General features: G+C 42.3%; 1 protein-coding gene across 1 annotated transcript in view; it reads left to right on the forward strand.

Moving 5' to 3' along the window:
* The window catches only part of lmbrd1 (LMBR1 domain containing 1), a 116,718-nt gene that overhangs the window by 36,690 nt on the left and 55,748 nt on the right, over nucleotides 1-24,280 (forward strand). Inside the window, 2 exon segments of the mRNA NM_001292855.1 lie at nucleotides 10,500-10,588; nucleotides 14,447-14,520. Of these exon segments, the coding sequence (NP_001279784.1) occupies nucleotides 10,500-10,588; nucleotides 14,447-14,520 (163 nt within the window).

Below are 24,280 nucleotides of genomic sequence, written 5' to 3' on the forward strand. Positions count from 1 at the left end.
TGAGAGAAATACTAAATTATGTTGGAGGCAAAATTGGTAGTTGAGTATATCTGTAAGAGGAAGGAAGCTACAGTGGATGTTATATTGGGGATGAAATGGGATGTGATTTAGAATAATAAACTGAAGGGAAGTTTCCATTTGACACACGTTATTTGCCTTCATGTTGTTCTGTGATCAACTATGTGATTATGAATAGCTTGGCACATCCTATTGCAATGTTCAGCATTGCTGGGAAACCTCAGACCACTGGCTGGATACCTATTACATAAAGAGGGCAGCTTTTGACCATCTTGAGCAGGGTGCTGGTCCTGTGAAGAGGGGTGACTGGCAGTTTGCCATGGCTGATGCCCTTTCTGTTATGATCATACCAGGATATCTGAAGTATTGCCTATGAAGCTGATAGTATGAAATCGATGACAGATGATGTGATCAAAGTCTTGCTCCTGCAGCTGAGGTTGCAAGTAAACTGAAGCTACAGCCTGATAGCCATTCTTCTGCAAAGCAGAATCCTGTCAAGGTAACTGCAAAGGGAAGGAGAGCTATTAAGCAGAAGCAGAAGGTGACCTGCATAGTGTGAGGCTGAGGTGGTTATTAGGGAAATGAAGCAGGACCATCGGGTTGAATCGCACCATAACTGATCACAACTGCACACGAATAATCCCAAATCTTTCTTCCACCGGCTGGTGTCTGTCGTCAATCATGGTGAGAAAGGTCCCTCTGAGCTGCAGACGGTGTTGTACAAGTGCGGTGCTCGACAACAGATGTTTGAGGGCTGAAGAGAGCACAGTGTTGAGTTGGTGTTGACATCCATCTGCGTGGAGGTTGGAAGAGCTAATGTGAGGTGTTAAGCAATTTGAAGGCCTTAATGATCCAGTCCCCTAGAAGAAGTGGACACTCCACTGCGTTGCCTTGCTAATGCTATAGCAGAAGGTGCGGACAGTAACTTAGTAACTTGACTTCTAAAAGTGAGAAATTACGGCAACCTTACAGGTAACTTACAGTCCACTGTAGCAGCATTTCCTATGTGCTACATATGCATGATTTGATGAAAAATGATTGCGGCCTGCCATCACTTGCAGCGTATTTGTGCTGGCGTCCTGTATTAAAAAATGGCATTTCTGGGTTGTTGGTTCCCTTCACATTTTCTGTGCTGCACAATTGCAAAAAATACAATCACCGTCTGCATATCAGTCATGCGCAAGAAATAACACTGGTGCCAACCTGGAAACATATCACACTTAGCATGTGAGAAGCAAAACAATCTGCGTTCAAGCCAACAGGTCCACATGGCACCTACGTTAAGTGAATCTGCCTTATAATAGGGTTTTACTGTAATGAGGAGCTGTATATAATAATCCTTGCATTTCATAAGCGCTTTGTCACGTCTTTGAGACGTCTCAAAGCGCTTCACAAAATACACTGTAAAGTGGATTGACTTGTGTATTTTGTGGGTGAAAATATGAATTGGTGTCATCTATAAAGATATAAAGGAGCTCTGCATGGTTGGGCTTGTGATAAGAGATTAGAGGAACTGGGACTTTTTCTGGTGGACTTATGCAAACAACTGCAGCACAAGCATCGTTGCGTACAGATCACAACTAAACATATACTTCTATGTAGTGTACCGGCCAACATTCTGCCAGATAAAATTTGGCGTGCATTTCATGGCTATTTGTGAAACATTGCTGTGTGCAAATTGATTGCGCATTCACCTACAAAATACAGTCACTTCACAGTAATTCCTGTGAGGCGCTTTAAGACATTTATGGAGTCCTGCAGCTCAGTGGTTAGAGCACTCGCTTCGCAAACAAGAGACCTGGGTTCGATTCCCGGTAGGGCGAAATATTGGGCAAGTTCCTTTACTCCACACGCCTCTATTTACCCAGCAGTAAGTAGGAACCCGGTTGTGAGTCGATTGGTGGATCACTTTTCCGGGGGTAATAATTCCTTAAAAAAGTAATAAATTAGTCACTTTAATTCATGACTGTTTGTGAGACATTGCTGTGCGCAATTGGCTGTCGTGTTTTGCCCACAAAATATACAGTCAGTTCACTTTACACTATATTCTATGGAGCGCTTTGAGACTTTTGAAGACGTGATCTAATGTGGAAGAGGTCGCATTTAATTGACACTTGTGTGATTTCATATAATTTCTACACTATCCTTTTTAATTTTGAGTTAGGTTCTGTCTGCTTTGTGATTCAGGATAACGTCTCTCTTCCTCTCCCCTCCTCCACCGCATATTTCATAGATTGAGTTTTTCACCTGACCATCTTGAAATCCAAATTCCCCCCAAATATTAATCTTTTCTTTCTTTCTTTCTTTCTTTCTTTCTTTCTTTCTTTCTTTCTTTCTTTCTTTCTTTCTTTCTTTCTTTCTTTCTTTCTTTCTTTCTTTCTTTCTTTCTTTCTTTCTTTCTTTCTTGCTTGCTTGCTTGCTTGCTTGCTTGCTTGCTTGCTTGCTTGCTTGCTTGCTTGCTTGCTTGCTTGCTTGCTTGCTTGCTTGCTTGCTTGCTTGCTTGCTTGCTTGCTTGCTTGCTTGCTTGCTTGCTTGCTTGCTTGCTTGCTTGCTTGCTTGCTTGCTTGCTTGCTTGCTTGCTTGCTTGCTTGCTTGCTTGCTTGCTTGCCGGTAGAGGAAGCTTGCTTGCTTCCTCTACCGGCCCCCTAAAACCTCTCCCACCTTCATCTCTGACATTTCAACACTCCTCACATCTCTTTGCCTCTCCTCTGATCGCCTCATCATCCTGGGCGACTTTAACCTACACTTCACCCCCTCCTGCTCCATCTCCACAGACTTCTCTTCCCTGCTCTCCTCACTCAACCTTTCCCTACACATAAACTCCCCCACTCACAGTCACGGCCACCCACTCGATTTGGTGATCACCCGGGGCCTCAGTGTCTCGGATGTCACTATTACCGACAAGGCCATCTCCGACCACTACTTCATCTCCTTCACCACCTCCACCCCCCTCCCCACCTCCACCAGACCCACCACCATCTTCTACCGCCCTTGGAAGAAGTTACCCCCACAATCCCTAACCGATGCCTTGGAGTCCTCTGAACTCCTCTCCCTCTGGCCTTCAACCCTCACCGACCCCTCTTCTCCTCTCTCCCTCCTCCACAATATCCTCTCCTCCACACTCGATACTCTTGCCCCCATCACTTCCCGCACTGTCTCCTACTCCCGCTCCTCCCCCTGGTACACCACCCACCTCCGCTCACTGAAATGCCAGGTGCGGGCTGCTGAGCGCACCTTTGTCAAATCCGGCTTAACGGTCCACCGACAAATCTGGCTGGACCTCCTCAAAATTTACCGCTCCACTCTAGCCTCGGCCAAGTCGTCCTTCTACTCCAGGATAATCCTGGAGGCGAAGAACAACCCCAGGCTACTGTTTTCCACCACATCCCGACTCCTCCGTCCCCCCCGCCACCCCGCGCAGGTCATCTCCTCCAACCTTCACTGCGAGGAGATGCTGGATTTCCTTGAATCCAAGATCAAGGGAATCCGCTCCGCGGTCACTTCCCCTCCAACTTCCACCCACCACCCACCCCTTCCCTCCCACACTCCGACTCCTACCCATCCTCCCCTACACACCTTCGTACCCGTTTCCCCACCCTCTGTCACTGAACTCATCCTATCCCTAAAACCAACCACCTGCTCCCTTGACCCCATCCCCACTCCACTCCTTATCTCCCAGCTCCATTTTCTTGCCCCACACATCACTGACATCATAAACCTGTCCCTCTCCTCTGGCTCTGTCCCCATTCCATTAAAAACTGCCATCATCACGCCCACCCTGAAAAAACCCTCCCTTGATGCGTCGCAGCTATCAAGCTACCGGCCCATCTCCAACCTCCCCTTTCTCTCCAAGGTCTTGGAAAGAGTTGTCGCCTCCCAACTGCGCTCTTTCCTCTCCACCCATTCTCTTTTTGAACCCCTTCAGTCAGGTTTCCGTGCTGCTCATAGCACAGAAACTGCCCTGGTCAAGGTCACCAATGATATCCTGACCATCTGTGACCAGGGCTCCCTCTGTCTCCTCGTCCTCCTCGACCTATCGGCAGCATTCGATACGGTCGACCACGCTATCCTACTCCACCGCTTGTCCTCCCACCTCAACCTTCAAGGCACTGTCCTTGAATGGTTTAGCTCTTACCTTTCCCACCGTCTTCACTTCGTCTCAACGAATGGCTTCTCCTCCACCCCCCGTACTGTCTCATGTGGTGTCCCTCAGGGCTCTGTCCTCGGTCCCCTCCTCTTCACCCTCTATATGCTCCCCCTCGGTGACATCATCCGCAAACATGGGGTTAACTTCCACATGTATGCGGATGACACCCAACTCTACCTTTCCTCCTCTACTCTCAACTCCACGACCACCGATGTCCTGACAGCCTGCCTGTCCGACATCGAGTCCTGGACGAGAGACAACTTTCTTCAGCTCAACGTGCGAAAAACCGAGGCCCTCCTGATTGGCTCACGTCAGCGCCTCCGCACCTCAGGCGCTGACACCATCAGCATCCAAGGCTGCACTCTCCACCTCTCAAAGCCAGTCAGGAACCTCGGCGTTTTGTTCGACCCTGAGCTGTCCTTTCTCCCTCACATCCGCACCACAACTGGCACCGCCTTCCATCACCTCCGGAATATCGCCAGACTACGGCACTACCTCACCCCTCACGCTGCTGAAACCCTGGTTCACGCCTTTGTCACCTCAAGGCTGGACTATGGGAACTCTCTCCTCGCCGGCCTTCCCGCCACCTCCCTCCACAAGCTGCAGGTCATTCAGAACTCTGCAGCTCGTGTACTGTCCCGCACCAGGCTTCGGGACCACATCACTCCTACCCTCGCTCGCCTCCACTGGCTCCCCATCCCCCAGAGGATTGATTTCAAGATCCTCATCCTCACCTACAAGGCCATTCACGGCCTTGCTCCCTCCTACCTCTCCAACCTACTATCCCCCTACCTACCTGCCCGTACCCTCCGTTCCTCTGGCTCCGGTCTGCTCCACGTCCCCCGCCCCAACCGCCCTACTATCGGTGGTCGGGCCTTCAGCCTCTCAGCCCCGAGGCTCTGGAACTCCATCCCCCAGTGCCTTCGCCGCTTCCTCCCTTTCCTCCTTCAAGGCCGGTCTCAAAACCTTTCTCTTTGACCGTGCCTTCAGCTCCCCTCTCGACTCTCTTCCTCCTCCTCGCTCCCCCCCTTCCCTCCCCTCACCCTGACCATTTCCCCCCTGCTCGGGTCATGACCCAACTGTGCAGCGCCTTGGGACGTCCTCCTGACGTGAAAGGCGCTCTATAAATGGAATCTTGTTGTTGTTGTTGTTGTTGCTTGCTTGCTTGCTTGCTTGCTTGCTTGCTTGCTTGCTTGCTTGCTTGAGCAATCTCATCTACTTCCAGTCACCCACCAACTCCTTTCACTCCCCAAACCAGGATTTGCATGTGCCTAGTCCTGTCTGCCTCATCATTAGTGGTGCAGTTCTCTGGAACTCTTCTGCCTTGTACTCTGTCTTCTTAAAAGAAAGTACCTTTTCGATCATCTCTGCTTTCCACCTTGCTCTGTGTCCATGTAAAGTGCTTTGACATATTTTCTTGTGTGAACGGGTCACAGTGGAGTCCTGTAGCACAGTAGTTAGAGTGCTTGCCTCACAAGCCAGAGGACCTGGGTTTGATACCTGGTTGGGGCGAAGCGTTAAGGCAAGTTTCCTTACTCCACACGCCTCTGTTTACCTAGCAGTAAGTAGGCACCCGGTTGCTAGTCGATTGGCAAATTGCTTTTCCGGGGAAATAATCCGTTCAAAAAAAAATAATAATAATTTTGTCAATCAGTCCACGACTATTTGTGCACAATTAGTGCCTCGTTCTTCCCACAAAATTCACTTCACGGTATATTCTGTGATGCCCTTTGAGATGTCTGGAAGACATGGTAAGACGCTGGATCAAATGCAAGGATTATTATTATTAAAATACATGTTGATCAGACTCGTTCCAGGAGGGAGAGGGAAGAGAGAAATAATTTAAAGGTTTTTTTTAAAAAAGGAAGAAAGCCTTTATTTTGCCCTTTCATGCAGCACATGGATTCTTTCGGGAAAGGAGGATGATTGCTTAATGAACTTTGAGTTGTAACCACATTACGGAAAAAAGAACCTTCTGCCACACAGACTCTGCAATCTAATAAATCAGTACTATTTTGGGAAGGATGGGACTTAAGTAGGCGAGAATTATCTATCATGTTTTGTCACACCATTTGTTATTTTTAAGGTGAAGAGCTGGCATGGTCCAGTGGTGCCCTGTTTCACGTCTCTGGACACAATGCAGCAGGTGTTGAGCATAAGGGTATTAACCACACTCTGCCATTTCCAGTCCAGCATTGTGATTATAGAAGGCTTCACACTGTGAGTGCACAGATGTCCTTTTTTTTAAATGCACATTCCAAGGGTACAGAGTTTTCAGCACAAGCTATTTCGAAAAATATAAAGTATCATTTATCTTAAAGCCTGTATTAAGGTTTTTTTTCTGTCTCTTGGTTTCTTCCTCTCCTTTCCCACAAAGGTATAGATCTTTTTCATGTTTCTGCCAATGCTGCTTGTGTGTGTGTGCCTGAGCATCCTAGCAAATTTTCTCTAAAGTGAAATGCACTTGGAATGCACTGCCTGAAAGGGAGGTGGAAGCAGATTCAATAGTAGCTTTCAAAAGGGAATTGGTACTTGAAAACGAAAAATTGGTGGCAGCTGAGTTACTAAATTATTGTTATTAATTATTAAGATTTTTTAATATTGAAGGAGTCCACATTAGACCCAGTTTTGTAGAGTGGCCTGCGAACTTATTGAATGTACTGTTTTAACTTTTTTTACACTTTTAACTCTTTTTAAACTGCTGTGCACAATTGGTTGCCTCGTTTCTCGCACAAAATACACAGAAAATCCACTTTACGGGATATTTTATGAAGCACTTTGAGACGTCTCAACGACATGATAAGGGGCTATATCAAATGCAAGGATTGCTCATTATTATTATTTCAACATTGTAGTGAATTATCAAATGCAAGGATTCTTCTTATTATTATAAGTGCAGTCGTTTTGCAAAGAACTCACACCTCTGAACTTGCTTTGCATTCCTATGTTGGAATGCTTTTACTGTGGAGGTCATTTTCAGTTGTGTCAAAATGGACTTGAGTTGAATACTTACTGAAACCTAAAGAAGTAGTACAAAAAAACTTAAATGACTAAATATTCTTATGGCATGCCCTACATTAAAATTCACTGAAGAATATAAGTAAAATATACAAATGATTGCAACAAGACTTAGCTTCATTTATGGTGTATGGATTGTGAAAAGGCCCTGCAGAGAACATCAATTATTTGTGATGGACAGCAAAATGTTTGTGGGAAAAGTTGCCAGACAGATCTAGTTTTAGTTGATCGCCAGCTCTACTTTTTAATGCCATAGAAATAATTGTTGTATTTGATAATAGCACCTGGAATGACGAACGTCTTAATTCACTTCACAAAGTTTCAGTAAAGAGTAGTGCAACTGTATTTGTAGGTAAATGTGGCGACCAAAATGTGGCATAGCAATGTCCCACACACGAATGAGATGAATGACCAATTTCATCAGGGAGAATATTGGTCAGGCTACCGGGGATGAACTCCCTTTTCTTTTCAAATAGTGCCATAATAATAATAATCCTTGCATTTGATATAGCGCTTTTCACATCTTCAAGACGTCTCAAAGCGCTTCACAGAATATACTGTAAAGTGAATTGATTGTATATTCGTAGGCGAAATCGTATATTGACTGTATATTTGTGGACCATGTGATCTTTAATGTGAACCTGAACAGGCAACGTCAATGTCTAACCCAAAGACTGGCACCACCGAGAATATGGCACGTTCTGAGCACTGTTTTGGGGCGTCAGCCTTGTTATATGCCACTTTCAGTTGTTCCACATAGGAACAGGACTATGCCATTCAGCCCCTCGAGCCTGTTCCGCCATTCTACAGGGTGACCAAAAAGTCATGATATCATTACAACGTCCACAAGTCTTAAAGGAATGATTTTTTAAAAATAATAAGGTAGCTGAAAAATAAAACTTTTTGGTCATCCCATATAAGATCGTGGCTGATCTGTACCTCAACTCCAGTTACCCACCTTTGCCCCATATCTCTTGATACCCTGATTTAACAAATCTATCCACCTCAGTCTTGAAAATTTGAATAGATCCAACATCCACAACCTTTTGGGGGAAACTGTTACAGATTTTCACTACCCTTCATGGGAAAAAAGTAATTTGCGTGACCATGTCATGGCTGTGTGCGCTGTGCACTGTTTGCTACTTTTGCTAGCTCAGGCTCCGAAGTTTAATGCAAAGGAGAGATGCGGGGTAAAGGGGCAGAATACCCTTGGACAAAGGGCATCGTTCACTTCAGTGCAAATAAAAGTGATGGCTGTTTGGGCACATATATTGACAAGGACGAAAACGATTTAGCAATAATTGAGATGATTGAAAAAGTGTGTGGGAGGAGAAGATCTAGGATTCAATTTGCTGAGCGGTAGGTGGACTAAATAATTCACTGGAATTGCTTGCAATAACTTAAGTTATTGATCAGCTGGATTTAAGCAGGTTTCAATAAATCAATAGGACCTGTGCTGAAACTCTTAAAAGCGTGTTCAGATATTGTTTACATAGCCCAAGAAATGCTGTGCACTTAGTTTTGGCAAGGAAGATATTGACATTTTGTGACTGAAACGTGACCGGTGTGTTTTTTTTCTACAGTTCACATCTTAATACAGCTCATTAAATTGCCTTTGATGCATCAATGTGTAAACTGGAAAACTGATTATCGAGTTATAGAGCCCTCCGAGACCAGATGCTATGTGAACATACTATGACATTCTTACAAAGGATAATTGATCCATTGTGGACTCAATATTGGAGCTCGGAATTGGTCACAATGTAAATAAAACAAAACAAAGAGGAAAATCCTACAATATGTCTCTCTCAAGCCACTCGATTAAATATCTTAAATGTAGTGAGCCAATCTGTTTATCATCTCTGTGGAGTTCAATGTCACATCTTTGTCCTCAACATTGTGTGTTTGTGGAATAATAAAAATAAAGGTTTTTTTTTAAAAATAATTGGTCGCTCAATCCACGACTGTTTGTGGGACATTGCTGTGCGCAATTTGTTGCAGAGTTTCACTCACAAAATATACAGTCAATTCACTTTACAGTATATTCTGTGAAGCGCTTTGAGACGAGTTGAAGATGTGATAAGGCGCTGTATCAAATGCAAGGAATTTTTGCATTATTTAAATGTGTTTGCTGTCTGTTGCATTTGCAGAAGTTTTCTATCTGTAAATCATATTTGTGTTTCTTATTAATTTAAAGTGTAATCTGATGGCTGTTGTTCAAAATAAGGGAAATTTGCAAGAACTCCATGCCTATTCCACATACTATATTCACTGCTAGTTTACAGGACTGCTTGTCAATTTATCCATAAACTTGTACTCTGTCACAGTATTCATTATCGCAAAAAGACTTTGATGTAGTAGGACAGACTGCTCAAAATCCAGCAGATTGGTGCAAGTGGAGCAATTAATAGCCTTTAGGGGTTGTGCAGCTCTGCAAGGGCAGAGCATAGATAAGCTATAACCTCCACATCATAAGCAACAAAGGTTTGCTTGCTGGACCAGCTGTTAAAACTAGAGAGGAGACTTTATTAGAAACCCCAAGGGTATAATAGAGAATAAACACAGGTTCCAATTATCTTCAGAATATCTCACAAATGGGAGTTTCTCGTTAAAACCTGGAAAGCCACAGTATCCTATTTAGCAAATAGAGTACGAAAGTCATGTAAACATAGATGCAGCATTTTACCAGTGGAATTGTGTTGATTGAGGGAGAGGGACTGGAGAGCTTCATCAACGGTATTAATGGCCTTGAAATGTCCTAGTTACAAAAGGAGGTTGTTGCTTAGTGTCTCGGTATCAGCTGGAACGTAGCCGGCAAATGGAATATAGCTGGTTTTGTGGAGTCCTGTAGTGTATTGGTTAGAGTGATCGCTTCACAAGCGAGAGGACCCGGGTTCAATTCCTGGGTATGGCGAAACCTTAGGCAAGTTTCCTTACTCCGCACGCCTCTGTTTACCCAGCACTAAGTAGGAACCCGGTTGTTGGTGGTGGATCAATTTTTCAAGGGTAATAATCCCTTTAAAGAAAAGGTCACTCAATCAATCCATGACTGCGGCTGTGGAACACGGCTGTGCGCAATTGGTTGCCTCATTTTGCGGAAATTATTTATGTAAAATATAGTTTTAACAAGCCTGGAGGCTCTACTGCAGCATTATTGGCAAATAAGTGAATTTCACACTCTTTATTAAAAGGGACAGGGCATTGAAGCTGAGACATTAATGCAGTATGTATTAACCTAAAAATAAATCATTTATTGTGTAGGGTGGAAAGTAGACTTACTGCAATATCTATAAATCTTTTTTCTATTAAATTGCAGTGCCTTCGTTCCTTTGAATATTCCTACCAATCAGAATTCCACAGAATGGGAGAAGGTGAAATTTTTATTTGAGGAACTAGGAAGCAGTCGTAAGTAGAACACTCTTCATAAACTTCAACAAAACTGAATAATTTGCAGAAAAAAAATGTTTACCAACATGCATTACTGAAGTAGAACCCAGTTATTCTACTAAACACTACTCAAATGTCCTCCTCACTGGTCTCCCCAGCTTCACTATCCGCTAGTTAATTCAAATCTGCACCGCCCGCATTACTCATATACGCCAACCCCCGTACCCCATCACACCAGTTCTAGCCAGGCACTACTGGCTTGCTATCACCAAACAGATCAATTCCAAGATCCTCACACTCATCTTCAAATCCCCTCATGCCCTGGCACCTCCCCAACCGCAACCTGTTGCCTCTGCCTCCAATCTCCTGCTTGTCCCTCGTGCCCATCAGTAGTCATGTTATCAACCACCAAAGACCGCAACTCTGGAACACTCTCCCTCCTCCTTGCCCCTTCCTTCCCCATCTTCAGGTTGTGCTATATAAACACAAATTGTTGTTGTTATAACTCAGAAGCTTGGAGCTGAGGGGGAGGGTGGTGTCCACAGAATTCCCAACTGCCTTATAAAAGGTGCAATCACTGATCATTGCTTCCACATGGTGAAGTCTCTGATCCTACACTACTGACATCTGTGCATGCCTGCTTCCTTACTGAAAGTTGGCTAATTTCCAGGTCATTGCCAATCTCTCTTCCCAGCAGCTTGGGACGTCCTGCCGATGTGAAAGGCGCTATACAAATGTAATCTGTTGTTGTTGTGTATGCAAGTGATGTTGGTGTCGACCTAATGTCTGAAATTGGCCATTTCTTTTAACGTGCAGCAAGCTGACCACCTGTTGGTAATGAATTTATATTATAAAAAGCAGATCGTAATGGAGATCTGTTCTGAAAGCCTAAATATGTGTTTAAAAATGCATAGGTACATAATAGTAAAACTAACTAACGATAGGACCATCAGAATCTTCGGATCTCTGTGAGAAGAAATGGAGTTCATTACTAAATTCTTCAAAGCCACTGCAATGCAAATGTTTCCATGTGCCCCTCGAATTGTACCCAAATTAAGACTTGGGTTCTTTAACGTATCATTGCAATAAATTCATCTGGAGATGTCAACTAATAGAAAGGAATTTTAAGTCAGTTCGTCTTCCCAAGTTAGAGCAATTACAACACAGAAGAAAGAATTAGCCCATCAATGCTCTGCTGGAGACAGTCCTTTGGGGATTAACCTGGTGCCATCCTTTGATCCACATCTCTAATAATTAACATGAGCAAAACTGTCGATGCTTTCAAGTATCTTCTACAAATCGTTACATGGTGAGAGATGGGCTTGGAAACAGGCCATTAGGAACAGCTAGTCTGTACCGACATAAGTCTTATTAAAGGTTATCAAGCATTAATTGTCAAATATCCTTACCTATCGATTTTAATCTAAACATTGCTGAATTCTGTGATACCATAACGTCTAAACTTACTTAAATAACCTTTAGGCAGAAGTATGAAGAACAGTTCACATATTAGTATTTTTGTTCAGCTAAAAATGCTGCAAAGTGGTCCTTCTCACATATTTAGATGAGGGTGTGGATAAGGGTCTTTTGCTCTTTCTCCTAGGAATTGATCAGTCCATGTCGATAAGAAGAGATCTCCATAATCCTGAACGTGCTGGAGCTGACAGTTTAGGGCCCTAAAGAGATGCTAAGTCACCGCAATAATGATGATAATCGATCTCAGAATCACTTGCTAGATTTGTCTGGCACAGAGCAGGATGTTAGTCGTGATTCTTGTGCAAAGTACACACTCATAACTTGCTGAGATGGCACTTCTGTGCATAAGCATGCATAGGACATCAGTGACAGCCTGCTGAGCTCGTAAGGCATTTGTTTGCCGTTCTGTTCAGTCCGTGCATAAAACTAGCAGGTCCACAGAGCACTTGCCTTATTAGCAAACCAATGTTATGAGGATGCACTTCATGACTGAATTCTAATGTGATAATAATCCTTGCATTTGCTATAACGCTTTATCACATCGTTGAGATGTCTCAAAGCCCTTCAGAATATACTGTTGAGTGAAGTGACTGTAGATTTTGTAGGCAGCCAATTGCGCACAGGAGTGTCCCACAGGCAGTCATGGATCAATGTACAATTCTTGTTAGGGTTGGGGAATTATGCTTTGCAGATTTTTAAAAATCCATTATAAAATCAAAAGTTATCAAATTCAATTTTAATTTCTTTTGAGGTGCTGATGGAATTTGCTAACTTTGAGGAATTTAATAGAAGTCAACTCTTGTGGTTGTCGAAATAAAACCATTAAAGTGACATGTTTGAAACATCCTGGGATAATAACTACCTTGTGATGATTCCCTCTTGTGTTATCGCTAACTTTTAACTTCAGCTTTCCTGATGTCAGAACTTGTGTGTTTTGAAATTGTTCAAAACATGTCAAAAGTGACAGTAAAAAGGATCTATGGTGGTGATAGTGGAATGGTTCTGCTTGACTGTCTCATTAGCTCAGATAGTCACATCTGAGCATTGAAAATTGCCAGTTCCGTTAAGCTGAGTTTTGCATTGAGGATCCAAATCAGCCCCTTTGGTTTCCATGCATTTTATAATGGATTTTAATTTAAAAAAAATAATTAAAAAGCAGCACGCTGTGAAAAGGCCATTGATGACTGACCTCATTCCCCTTTTGAACATATATGACTGGGCACCATTTCAGTAATTTAAGAATGCAGCAGAATGTTGTGTAGAGGACTTCAAAAGAAAAAGTAACCTTTTCAGTAAATCCTTGGGAGTTGGTCTTTGAACCCACTTCGTTCATTATAAATGATTTTGAAGATATTGTAAAGAAAAGGTTTGTATTTAAGATTAGCCAATCAAGTCATTCAATCCACGACTGTTTATGGGACACTGCTGTGCACAATTGGCAGCCGAGTTTCAGCCCCAAAATACAGTCAATTCACTTTACAATTATATCACTTTACACTTTTCACTGTGAAGCGCTTTGAGACATTTCAACGATGTGATATCAAATACAAGGATTATTATTCATCATTATTATAGTAGTTGGATTTGCTTAGAAGTAACAAGATTGACACAAATTACAACAACAAATTTGCATTTACATAGTGCCTTTCACATCGGGAAGGTGTCCCAAGTGCCAGACAATCTACAGTTTGCATCCAAGCTAGGGAGGCGAGGGGATAAATTCATTTTCTTCAGCCTGGTGTCTGACACATTCGGAAACCCATCACCGTACTTAAGACTATCCAAACCAAGCTGAGAATTCCATGCATCCCACCTACACATGGAAATCCCAGAGATAGATTGTTGGAATGGATGAAATGTGCACTCTCTCGTGGAGGGACACATCCTGCTGACCTAACTCCTGAGAGTATTAGACACAGATTTGCAAGAGCCAAGGTTTGGGGATCCCAGAGTGTGCGTTGGGGTGACTGCTGGAGTCTAACCAGCTAAAACCGCATAGCTTGCCATTAAACAACGGCAACAACTTGGAAGGGATTGAATTTATACACATAGGTGTGCTTACCAAGACTTTGGATTCAACCCACTTTCCTTCCATAACCGCCCTCCCCCCAACCAAGTATCTATCAGGTTACGTCCGAATTGAACTGCTTCCAAAATAGCCAGAAATATCAATAACGCAAAGCTATCAAAAATTCTCAAGTGCATAATGTAAATATCTGTCCTATTAAATCTTTAACCTTACAACAAACTGTCTATTTTTTCAGCACACTTCCATCCATCAGTTTTGCATCTCAGCCCGAATGCAGCAGTTATTTAAACTTGCTCTGCGCAGGCCGTGGTGGGATGAGAGAAAATGAGCTGCATCGGAACTATCTACAATTACCTTTCATGTATTTGCAGGTGGCCTGGCTGCCTTATCGTTCTCCATAAGTACCTTGACCTTGATTGGAATGCTGGCTGTTATTACCTACACGGTAAGTAGAAATGGTTGTTGCTGTATTTTCTGCCTCATTAGCTTGAATTGTATGTACTTCAGGTTGGGAAAAAAAGTTGGTGAGGTACAAGGAGTGTACTCTTGTGTGCAGATTAATGGATCACAGGAGATGCAAATTTATCGTAGAATCTAGTGTAGCTAAAACTCTCTCAACATGGACCTGCACTTGCAGGTTAATGGGTACTTTATACATTCATTAGATGAGGTACGTTGCATTGTATGCAAAGATTAGTGGAGTTGCAATCAATATTTCTGTGCATCTGGAAATGTAGCTAAGGGAGTTGTGAACAGCACCATGTTTAGGCTCAATGGAGTGAGACCAGCTTGAATTTTATTCACTCTTGCAGCAGACACTGAAAAATGCTACTCCAAGATAATGTATATCACAACTGTACAAATATCCTATATATTATATTTAGCGATGCGATGGGTGCAGTTTGCTTCACTGCATTTGCGTGTTCCCGATCAATAAGCTTTCTGGGGGGAAAAGAGAAAGGAGAAAAATACCTGCAAAGGTTTGAAATCTGATATAAAGTTAGAAATGCTCAGTTGACAACGGGTCGATTGGTATGCGAAAGGGGAAGACAGGTTATGTTATTTCTGATGTGCCTGGACTATTAAATCCTCGTCCTCGCGTTTAAAGCCCTCCACCGTCATGTTCCCCTCTACCTCCTCTTCGATCTCTTAACAGCTGTCCCAACCTGTCTGCTCCCACCGTTTGGCTGCAATGGCCTGCTCCGTATCCCCCGCTCTGCCTGCCCCACCATTGGTGGTCGGGCCTTCAGCTTTTATGCCCCCACCCTCTGGAACTTCATCCCCAAATCCCTCCGTCTCACCCCCCTCCCTTGCCTCGTTCAAGGACAATCACAAGACCTTCCTCTTTGACGTGCTTTTGGCCCACTCCCACCCCCACTTCCCTTGCCCTCCACTCCTCTTGATTCCAACCCCCAGCTCGGGTGCAAACTCTTAACTGTCCAGCGCCTTGCGATGTCTTTCCGACTTGAAAGGCGCTACATAAATGTAATTTGTTGTTATTAAACTTATTGTTTGGATCTGTTTGTAGTAGGAAACCTACACGTTAGGAATACATTGCTTCATATTCCTCAGGTTTATTAACGTTTCAAATTTTCCTTCCATTTGAGATCAAATGGCCTTTTTCAACCAAACCTCCCTTGTCGTGTTGTAGTTTGTAGCCTGAGAATTATCCATTATTTCAGTTCTTCCCTTTGTTTCAGTTTCTTAAAGCAATTTATAGGAGAACATTGCTTAATATTTTGAAAGCTTAAATATTAACCATAAATCTGTGTGCATAGGTAGTAATGAGTGTTAATATCTTGTTTTTCTTAAACGTCCAAACAAGGCACATTTGAGAGGATATTTATTTGCCCATTATTATTCCAGTAAAATGTTACACTCATAGGGAAGAGGATTTCTAAATTAACAGCTAATATTGAACCCAATGTAAGACAAAATGCATTCAGGAAAGTCATCAATGCAAATCCTAGCACAGCACTTTTAAAACGCTGGACTTCCATCGATATTTAGACATAAGTCAACAGAATCATGTAAATGTCCAATAGTTTATACAAGGCAAGCTTCACTTTTTGCCTCTCAGTGAGTCAGTTTCAAGCCTTTAGCATTTAAAAACAAATAAATTGCATGCATCATGATACACAAATACTGATTTAGATTTAAATGCAATTCACAAGTGCTGACTATTATAGTTAACAGCTATGTTAGAGTGGGCTTTAATGCAATGTAAACCAGGGGGTTGCAATATACATCACTAAAATAAACTCGACAGTCATGGAGCAATATAATTTACTAATGGCAACCAAGAGACAGGCAAACCCATTCACCAGTTTTTACTATAAATCTCTCTGGAAGTCTTGGCAGATAACTGGTTGACAATTTAACTGTGGATAAGAAGAAAATAAACCCAACAGTTAAGACCACTTATAAAGACGTCATATTGGAGGTTGGTCAAAGTAATGCCTTACTTTGTGGAGTCCTGTAGCTCAGTGGTTAGAGCACTCGCTTTGCAAGTGAGAGACCTGGGTTCAATTCCAGGCAGAGGGCGAAACCTCGGGCAAGTTTCCTTACTCCACACAGAGCCTAATAATAATCCCTCCAAAACCAAAAACAATAATAAAATTGGTCATTTTCAATCTACAACTGTTTGTGGGACATTGCTGTGCGCAATTGGCTGCCGCGTTCGCCCACAAATATACAGTCAATTCACTTTACAGTGTGTTCTGTGAAGCGCTTTGGGACGTCCTCCCGACATGAAAAGCGCTATATCAAATGCAAGGATTATTATTATTATTGACTACGTATAGTTAGGTACACTTCACTCTAATCATCTGTAGCGTATTGTTTAGAGTACTTGCCAGGCAAGCAAGGGGACCTGGGTTTGATTCCTGGCAGGACGAAACGTTGGGCAAGTTTCCTTACTCCACAAGCCTCTATTTACCTAGCAGTAAGTAGGAAACTGGTTGTTAGCCGATTGGCGGATTGCTTTTCTGGGGTAATAACCCCTTTAAAAAAATTTGGTCACTCAATCCACGACCGTTTGTGGGACACTGCTGTGTGCAATTGACTGCCGTGTTTCTCCTACAAAATATATAGTCAACTCACCTTGCAGTATATCCTGTGAAGTGCTTTGAGACATTTTCTTCGGCAAAGTGTTTTGAAATTCATGCTGCTGGGCTGCAAGAGCTGTGCATAAAGTTCCATAATCTGGGGCAAGAGAGGAAAGCTTATTCAGATTCTACCCAGCTACTAAGTGCAGAGCATTATATCTGCATCATCATAATATTAATAATCCTTGCATTTGATATAGCGCCTTATCACGTCATTGAAACATCTCAAATCGTTTCACAGAATACACTGTAAAGTGAATTGATTGTATATTTTGTGCAAACAGCAAATGCGCACAGCAGTTTCCCACAAGCCGTCTTGACCAAAGTCATTGAGTGAACAAGTTATTCATTTTTTGAAGGGATTATTACCCCCTGAAAGCATATTCAGGTTCTACCCAGCTGCAACGTTGAGAGCATTATACTTGCATCATCCTCATGCACTGCAGAATAATTTTATCTCTCTCTTCTAGAAAAATTAAGTTGGACAGAGACTATCTTGCGTACTATCTTTTGCCTGGGATTACTTAAGGCTCGCTCACGCCTGTGTCAGTTCCTCTTACCAATCTAGGCACTGTCTGGATTGAGGCTCTGTTTGGAAGGCAGGTTACCTTTTGTTTCTTTGCATCAGCGCAAAAAGTCGGAAGACAGAAGGGTGGCTGAAAGCAAAAATATTCTACCTTTACTTTGAGAAGCAACCTAATTGTCTGCCTATTTTCCTTCTCCTAAAGATTGACTCGAGTTTCAGCCTTTCGTTTCCCAAGGGCAGCATCTACCTTCTCAGGGCAGATTCTGGTTAACTAAACCAGATCCTTTCCCTTTATGGTCAAAGAGAAATTGGTTTTCTCCATCTCATCCAATCCCAACAATTTAACCTCAAACACACCATTGACACTTATTCCAAACAGCAAGCAAGATAATCATTATTTTCCCCACAGAGACACCCCCAACCCACCCCCACATACACCCCATCCTCCACAAGACACACAGTCACTGCACTTTACAGTGTACCCTTTACAGGCTGTCCTTCCCGACGTCAAAGGCGCTGTACCAAATGTAAATATTAATATTTTTGTTTTAAAAATATTCAAGTCCTTCTCAGAGATGGGAAATTTTAGCTCAGGGCCCAGATGGAAACAACCATCAATGGATTTGGCAAACATCAAAATATTTAAACCAGATGATGCTTAACTTGTGTAAATCCATGGTGAGATCACAATTAATGTATGGTGTCCAGTTTTGTTATCCCCACTTTAGGAAGGATGTCAAGGCCATAGAGAATCTGCAGATGAAATAGTAACATAGGAATTGTAGATGATAAGATACCGAGGTCCATCGAGTTGGTCTTCTACAATCCTGGTTCTCACATGCTACAATAATGGAAATGCCGATAGCAATTAATTCCGTATGGATTAATCTACAACAGAGTGGAAAGCTTTGGGAACCTTAGATCCCAAACTGCCTAGTTCTTCCAAGCCATACCTAAGGAATATTTACTAGGATATCAGGGATGAGTGGTTTGACCTATGAGCAAAAACTGGATGAACTCAGCCTATTTTTATATGGAGCACAGGAGGTTGAGAAAGGTCTAACAATGAGGACTTTGAGGCGTCCTCCTGACTTGAAAGGTGTTATATCAAATGCAAGGATTATTATTATTTTCAAGTTAAACCTTCAGAAAGTGAGGATGTATGCATCAACTCGAATGGAAAGAAAAATATAAACGTTAACAAACCTGAGGAATATGAAGCAATGTGTTGTGAGATGTCCGTTAGTTTATGCAAGCCAAGCTTCACTGTTTGCCTCTCAGCAAGTCAGTTTCTACAGCATTTAAAAACAAATAAAATTGCATGCATCGTGATACACAAAACACTGATTTAGATTTAAGTGCAATACGCAAGTGCTGACTATTATAGATGAACAGCTATGTTAGAGTGGAATGCAATGTAAACCAAGGGGTTGCAATATACTATTTTATTCACTGCTTTCAGCAGACACTGAAACATACTACCGCAATATGATGTGCATCACAACAGTACAGATATCCTGTATATTATGGTTAGTGATGCGATGGGTGCAGTTTGGTTCACTACATTTGCGTGTTCCGGATCAATAAACTTACTGGGGGGAAAAGAGAAAGGAGAAATATATCTGCAAAGTTATGAAATCTGATGTAAAGTTAGAAATGCTCAGTTGATCTCATCCTTCCAGTATTATTCTGGGTTTACTTTCTCAATCCGATGTTGAAGAGATTCTATTTTTGCTAATGCCTGTAGCACTCTGACATTGTTGCCTTCACACAAATGTCTTGCTGAGTGGAAAATTCAAGGCAGCTTGAATGAATTGCTTACTGAGATGAACTGGCAGCTGAAATATCATTAGTCAGGATGGTCATAAAACTTCAGGATGATTCAACCTGTTCGCTAATTCAGCTCTTCACCAGGATAGTGGTTCCTAAGCTAATATCCTAATGATATAAGCAATTGCTTTTTAAATAAGAATTTGAAATTAACTGAAGGATGCTTGTCTCCATTTCTTTTAAAACGGTGATTAGGAGTGAGATAGTGTGATGTTAACTCTTGTTTTGCACCAGTGCAAGGCACTAAGTATTTAGGCTTCAATACACTTCACCAGTCTCTCTCATTCAATCTCGATAACATAGAATTACATAGAACGTTTTAGCACAGAAACAGGCCATCCAGCCCAACTAGCTTGTAATGTTGCTTATACTCCACATAAACCTCCCACACCTTGTAAACCCTCTCCTATATTCCTCTATTCCGTTTTCCCTCATAATAATAATAATTTGATAATTTGATATAGCACTTTTTACATCTTCGAGACGTCTCAAAGTGCTTCACAGAATAGACTGTAAAGTGAATTAACTTTGTATTTTGTGGGCAAAATGCTATATTGTATATTGTATAATATAAACAATAATATATTTAATAATAATAAAAAGTAATAATCCTTGCATTTGATATAGCGCTTTTCACGCCTCCTAGATGTTTCAAAGCACTTCACAGAATATACTGTAAAGTTAATTGACTATATTTGTGGGTTTACACGCGGCAGCCAATTGGGCACAGCAGTGTCCCACAAACAGTCGTGGATTGAAGTGACCAATTTATTATTTTTTTTCTTGAAAGATTATCAGGCATGTGGAGTAAGGAAACTTGCCCAACATTTCACCAAGCCGGGAATCAAACCCAGGTCTCTCGCTTGCGAGGCGAGTGCTCTAACCACTGAGCTACAGGACTCCATATATGTATATTATATATGTATGGTGCACTAATTAGGTCTTTGCCTGAGTAAAGCTTTCACTTGTATCTACTGGTAATTGTTTCTCTGCTGCAAAAGTCTCCTTTGAGTTTTTTTTGTTTCCGCTGATTTGTATAAGCAGTATCGCAAAATATGATTAAAGTTCGGTGTAGAAGCAAAGAAATTAACAGCACAGAAGAAGGCTATTTAGTACATTGTTTCTGTTTGCTCTTTTAAAAGCAGTCCCTTCAGGAAATGTTGAACCCTATTCCTTGCAAGAAGATCACCTGGTAGACTTGTTTCATATTTTAACAATACCCATAATCTGCATAAAATGATTCTTAAGAGCCTCTGGAATTGACATCCCTTTATTGCTTTTTGAGGGAGACCCGAGTTCCAGTATGGTTTAAAAGTTGGGTGTTGCCCATTTGCTTTCAACTTGCTTGGGCATTGTTTGTGAGCTTTAATGGCTATTAAAATAATGCTTTTGCATGAGTAATTTCCAATGTTACTTAGTGACACAGCGTGACAATGCCTCATTTCTTTAGGCACCATAAGAGGTTTAGAACTTATGGGGTTGTCACTGCAATGTGCCGAGTAGCCTTTGGCAAAATAGTCAAAAGTACCGACCAACAACTGAAACATGCGGAAGAATGATGACAATTGTATTTAGAAGTACCTAATTGTATTCAGTACAAATGTTTAACTGCATTTAGATGTTCAGAGGATGGGTGTAAGTGAGCGCCATCATTTTCATGGCAGAAAATGATCTGTCGCCATGTTCAGTGCGATATCTTCTGTAACATGATGGAGTGAGGAGGAAGTTACTGGTATCCGACATTGTTACACTCAACTTATCTGCAACAGAAAATGCAAAACTCATTGTAAGAAAAGAAAATGGGGGTAAGAAGACTTTGTGTACATCCTGTACATGCAAAATATCTGGCATACATAGCAAGGACTGTTTGGTGAACAGAATCGTGACCACAAATCGTAGCCTGAACATTCATCTGAGAATATGTGTTGCTTTCTGTTATATCAAAATACATAATTTGCTTCATTGAGTAGTTGATGAAGCTTTGGACTCCAAATTTATGTTTGCATAAGCAGGAAACTGTTTTGTGTTCTCTATGAAATCCTTTTTCTCTTCTACAAAATGCACCCTTCCTCCATATAAACTCCAGTTCTTTTTGATGTCTACAGAAGCATCTATCTTAAGTCAGAAATATCGACCTTACCTTTTAATTTGTGATTGAGTGTTGGAAATGTGTGCCGTGGCTCAGGAAGGAAGCCAATTCCTGTTAAACTCAGAGGCCTGTTGGCAGTAGAAAGTGTCCATAAGCAAAAATGCGTCCACTTACTAGCACAGTAAGTGAAGATGCCTAGACTTGCATTCAGTGGCCATAAATCCAATTGTTGTGTGATACCAACCTGATTGTTTCCTGGCTCCATTCATCACTCCAGTGACTGTTTTGTTCCTTTTAGGTATTTTTTTTCCTCTCTCTCGCTTCTCTTCCTCCTTCCCAAGCCTGAGACATTATTCTTTTACCAGGTTCTCAACCCCAACAGTAATTGAAGGAGAGGCTGGAATCTCTTTGATACAGAGCATAGTTGGAATATCCAATTCTCAGCTGCAAACCATAGGAAAAGCAGAGTCCATACAATATTGTAAAAAGATCTTGGATGGATTGCTTGAAGAAGAGTTGGAGACAGGGGCATGGGGAGTGAGCAGGAGAAGTAAGTTAGATCATGGTGAGGGTTAGGTTAGAGCAAGGGGAGTGAGCAGGAGACTTCCCTTGACCTCGCCCTCTCCCTCGCCTCCTTCAAGGCCCGTCTCAAGACCCGCCTCTTCGTCCTCGCCTTCGATCACCCTCTTACCCCCACTCACCCTGCCTTCCTCCCCTCCTCATCCCAACCCCCAACTCGGATCTAAATCCCTGACTGCCCAGCGCCTTCGGACGTCCTCCCGTGATGAAGGACGCAACACAAATGTAATTTGTTGTTGTTGGTGGTAGTGATCGTAATAACCCATCCCCAAACTTGAGTATCCACACTCATGCCACCTTTGCATGGAAATTTCCCTGTGTCTAGAATAAAATGGGGGTGTACTCTTGCTCCCCGGAGGAAAGTACCTGCTTGCATAATTCTACAGAGTATTCATTGTAGGTTGGCGAGAGCAGAGGCTGGGGATTCCAGTGTGTGTTTTGGGGTACTTGCTGGAATTAAACCAGCTAAAACCACATAGCTTTCCAAAAAGTGTCCCGCAACATGTTTCCCGCAGCATAGAATTCCATGCGTCCCAATGGAAATCCCAGAGAAAGATTGTTTGAATAGAATGCAGATTCTCTCTCTGGAGGCACTTATCCTGCTCACGTAATTCCAAAAAGTATTAGGCGCAGGTTGACAAGAGCCAAGGCTTGGGGAACCCAGAGTGTGTGTTGGGGTAACTGCTGCAGTCTTAACCATTTAAGAGATAGCTCTTAAAGAGCCAGCATGGGTTAAAAGGCCTCCATTTTGTAGAAATGACAATTTTATAACTAGGCTTGTACATTTTTTTATACTATGCAATTGCATAGGTTTTATTCCAAATTTAAGACTATTCCTTGGATTCCCTCATTTGAGAAGCTGATTGGGATCAGTGCTCAGATGAGATGGATATTTATTCATTTATGTTCTGCTCAGGGCTACTGAGCACATTTATAAAGCAAACTGAGAGGATCAAAAGTACACATACCACTTAAAAAAAAACTCCATGAGTTTCCTGGGGAACCAGCACAGGTGGATGGAATTCCCTCCCATATCTCATAATAATGGTATAGCGCCTTATCATGTGGCTGAGAAGTCTCAATGCGCTTCACAGAATATATACTGTGAAGTGTAGTGACTGTATATTTTGTGGGCGAAACACCAAATCTATATCCACACATCTCAAATACTGAAGCGGCAGATGCCACATTCATCCCTTATTTACAATATGTAACCAAGGTAGGCATTGATGTTTAAAATACTAACAAGTGATTGAATAAGTTGACAATTGATTTTCTTGAGGCGAGCTGAAATGCTGTGTTGTGCTTAGCGCTGCTGACTGAGAATATTTAACTGGAAGGATGGCTAAGGATGGGGATCTATTTTGATTAACATTTTGATGGAATTTGGTTTTGGCAAATTGGCTACCCCATTCGCCTACAAATTTCACCCTATATGAAATGTCTGAGGCCGGTCAATAGGATCCTGCATGAGTTGTGCAGGCGTACACACAGTTGATGTTCTACAGTGCCCAACAAGGGTGACCAAACCAAAGATGACCAAAGTAAGTCCAAACAATCTCACTGATTTCAGGGGCTCTTAAAGTGACTTTAGGGGTTGTCACTGCATATATAGTGAATTAATAATCTTCAGATTTGATATAGCGTCTGTCTTTCATATTTGGAGGATGTCTCAAAAAACAACAACAAAATTACATTTGTATAGCACCGTTCACGTTGGGAGGATGTCCCAAGGTGCTGGACAATTAGTGTTTTCGGATCTGAGCTGGAGATCGGGGAAGGTGAAAGGCAATAGAGGGCTTTGAAAGTGAGGACCCAGATCTTGAACTGTGTGCTCTGTGTAATGCGAAGCCAGTGGAGTCGGGCGAGGATGGGGGTGATAGGATCGCGGAGCCTGGTGTGGGAGAAGACACGGCTGCAGAGTTCTGGATGATCTACAGCCTGCGGAGGGAGGAGTTGGGGAGGTTGACAAGCAAGGAGTTTGCATAGTCAAGCCTCGATGTTATGAATGCATGTATGAGGGTCTCGGAGGCCTGCGGTGTGAGACAGTGGCAGAGTCGGGCGATGTTGTGGA

This window comes from Callorhinchus milii, unplaced genomic scaffold (assembly GCF_018977255.1).
Source record: "Callorhinchus milii isolate IMCB2004 unplaced genomic scaffold, IMCB_Cmil_1.0 Scaffold3, whole genome shotgun sequence".
Classification (NCBI taxonomy): domain Eukaryota; kingdom Metazoa; phylum Chordata; class Chondrichthyes; order Chimaeriformes; family Callorhinchidae; genus Callorhinchus; species Callorhinchus milii.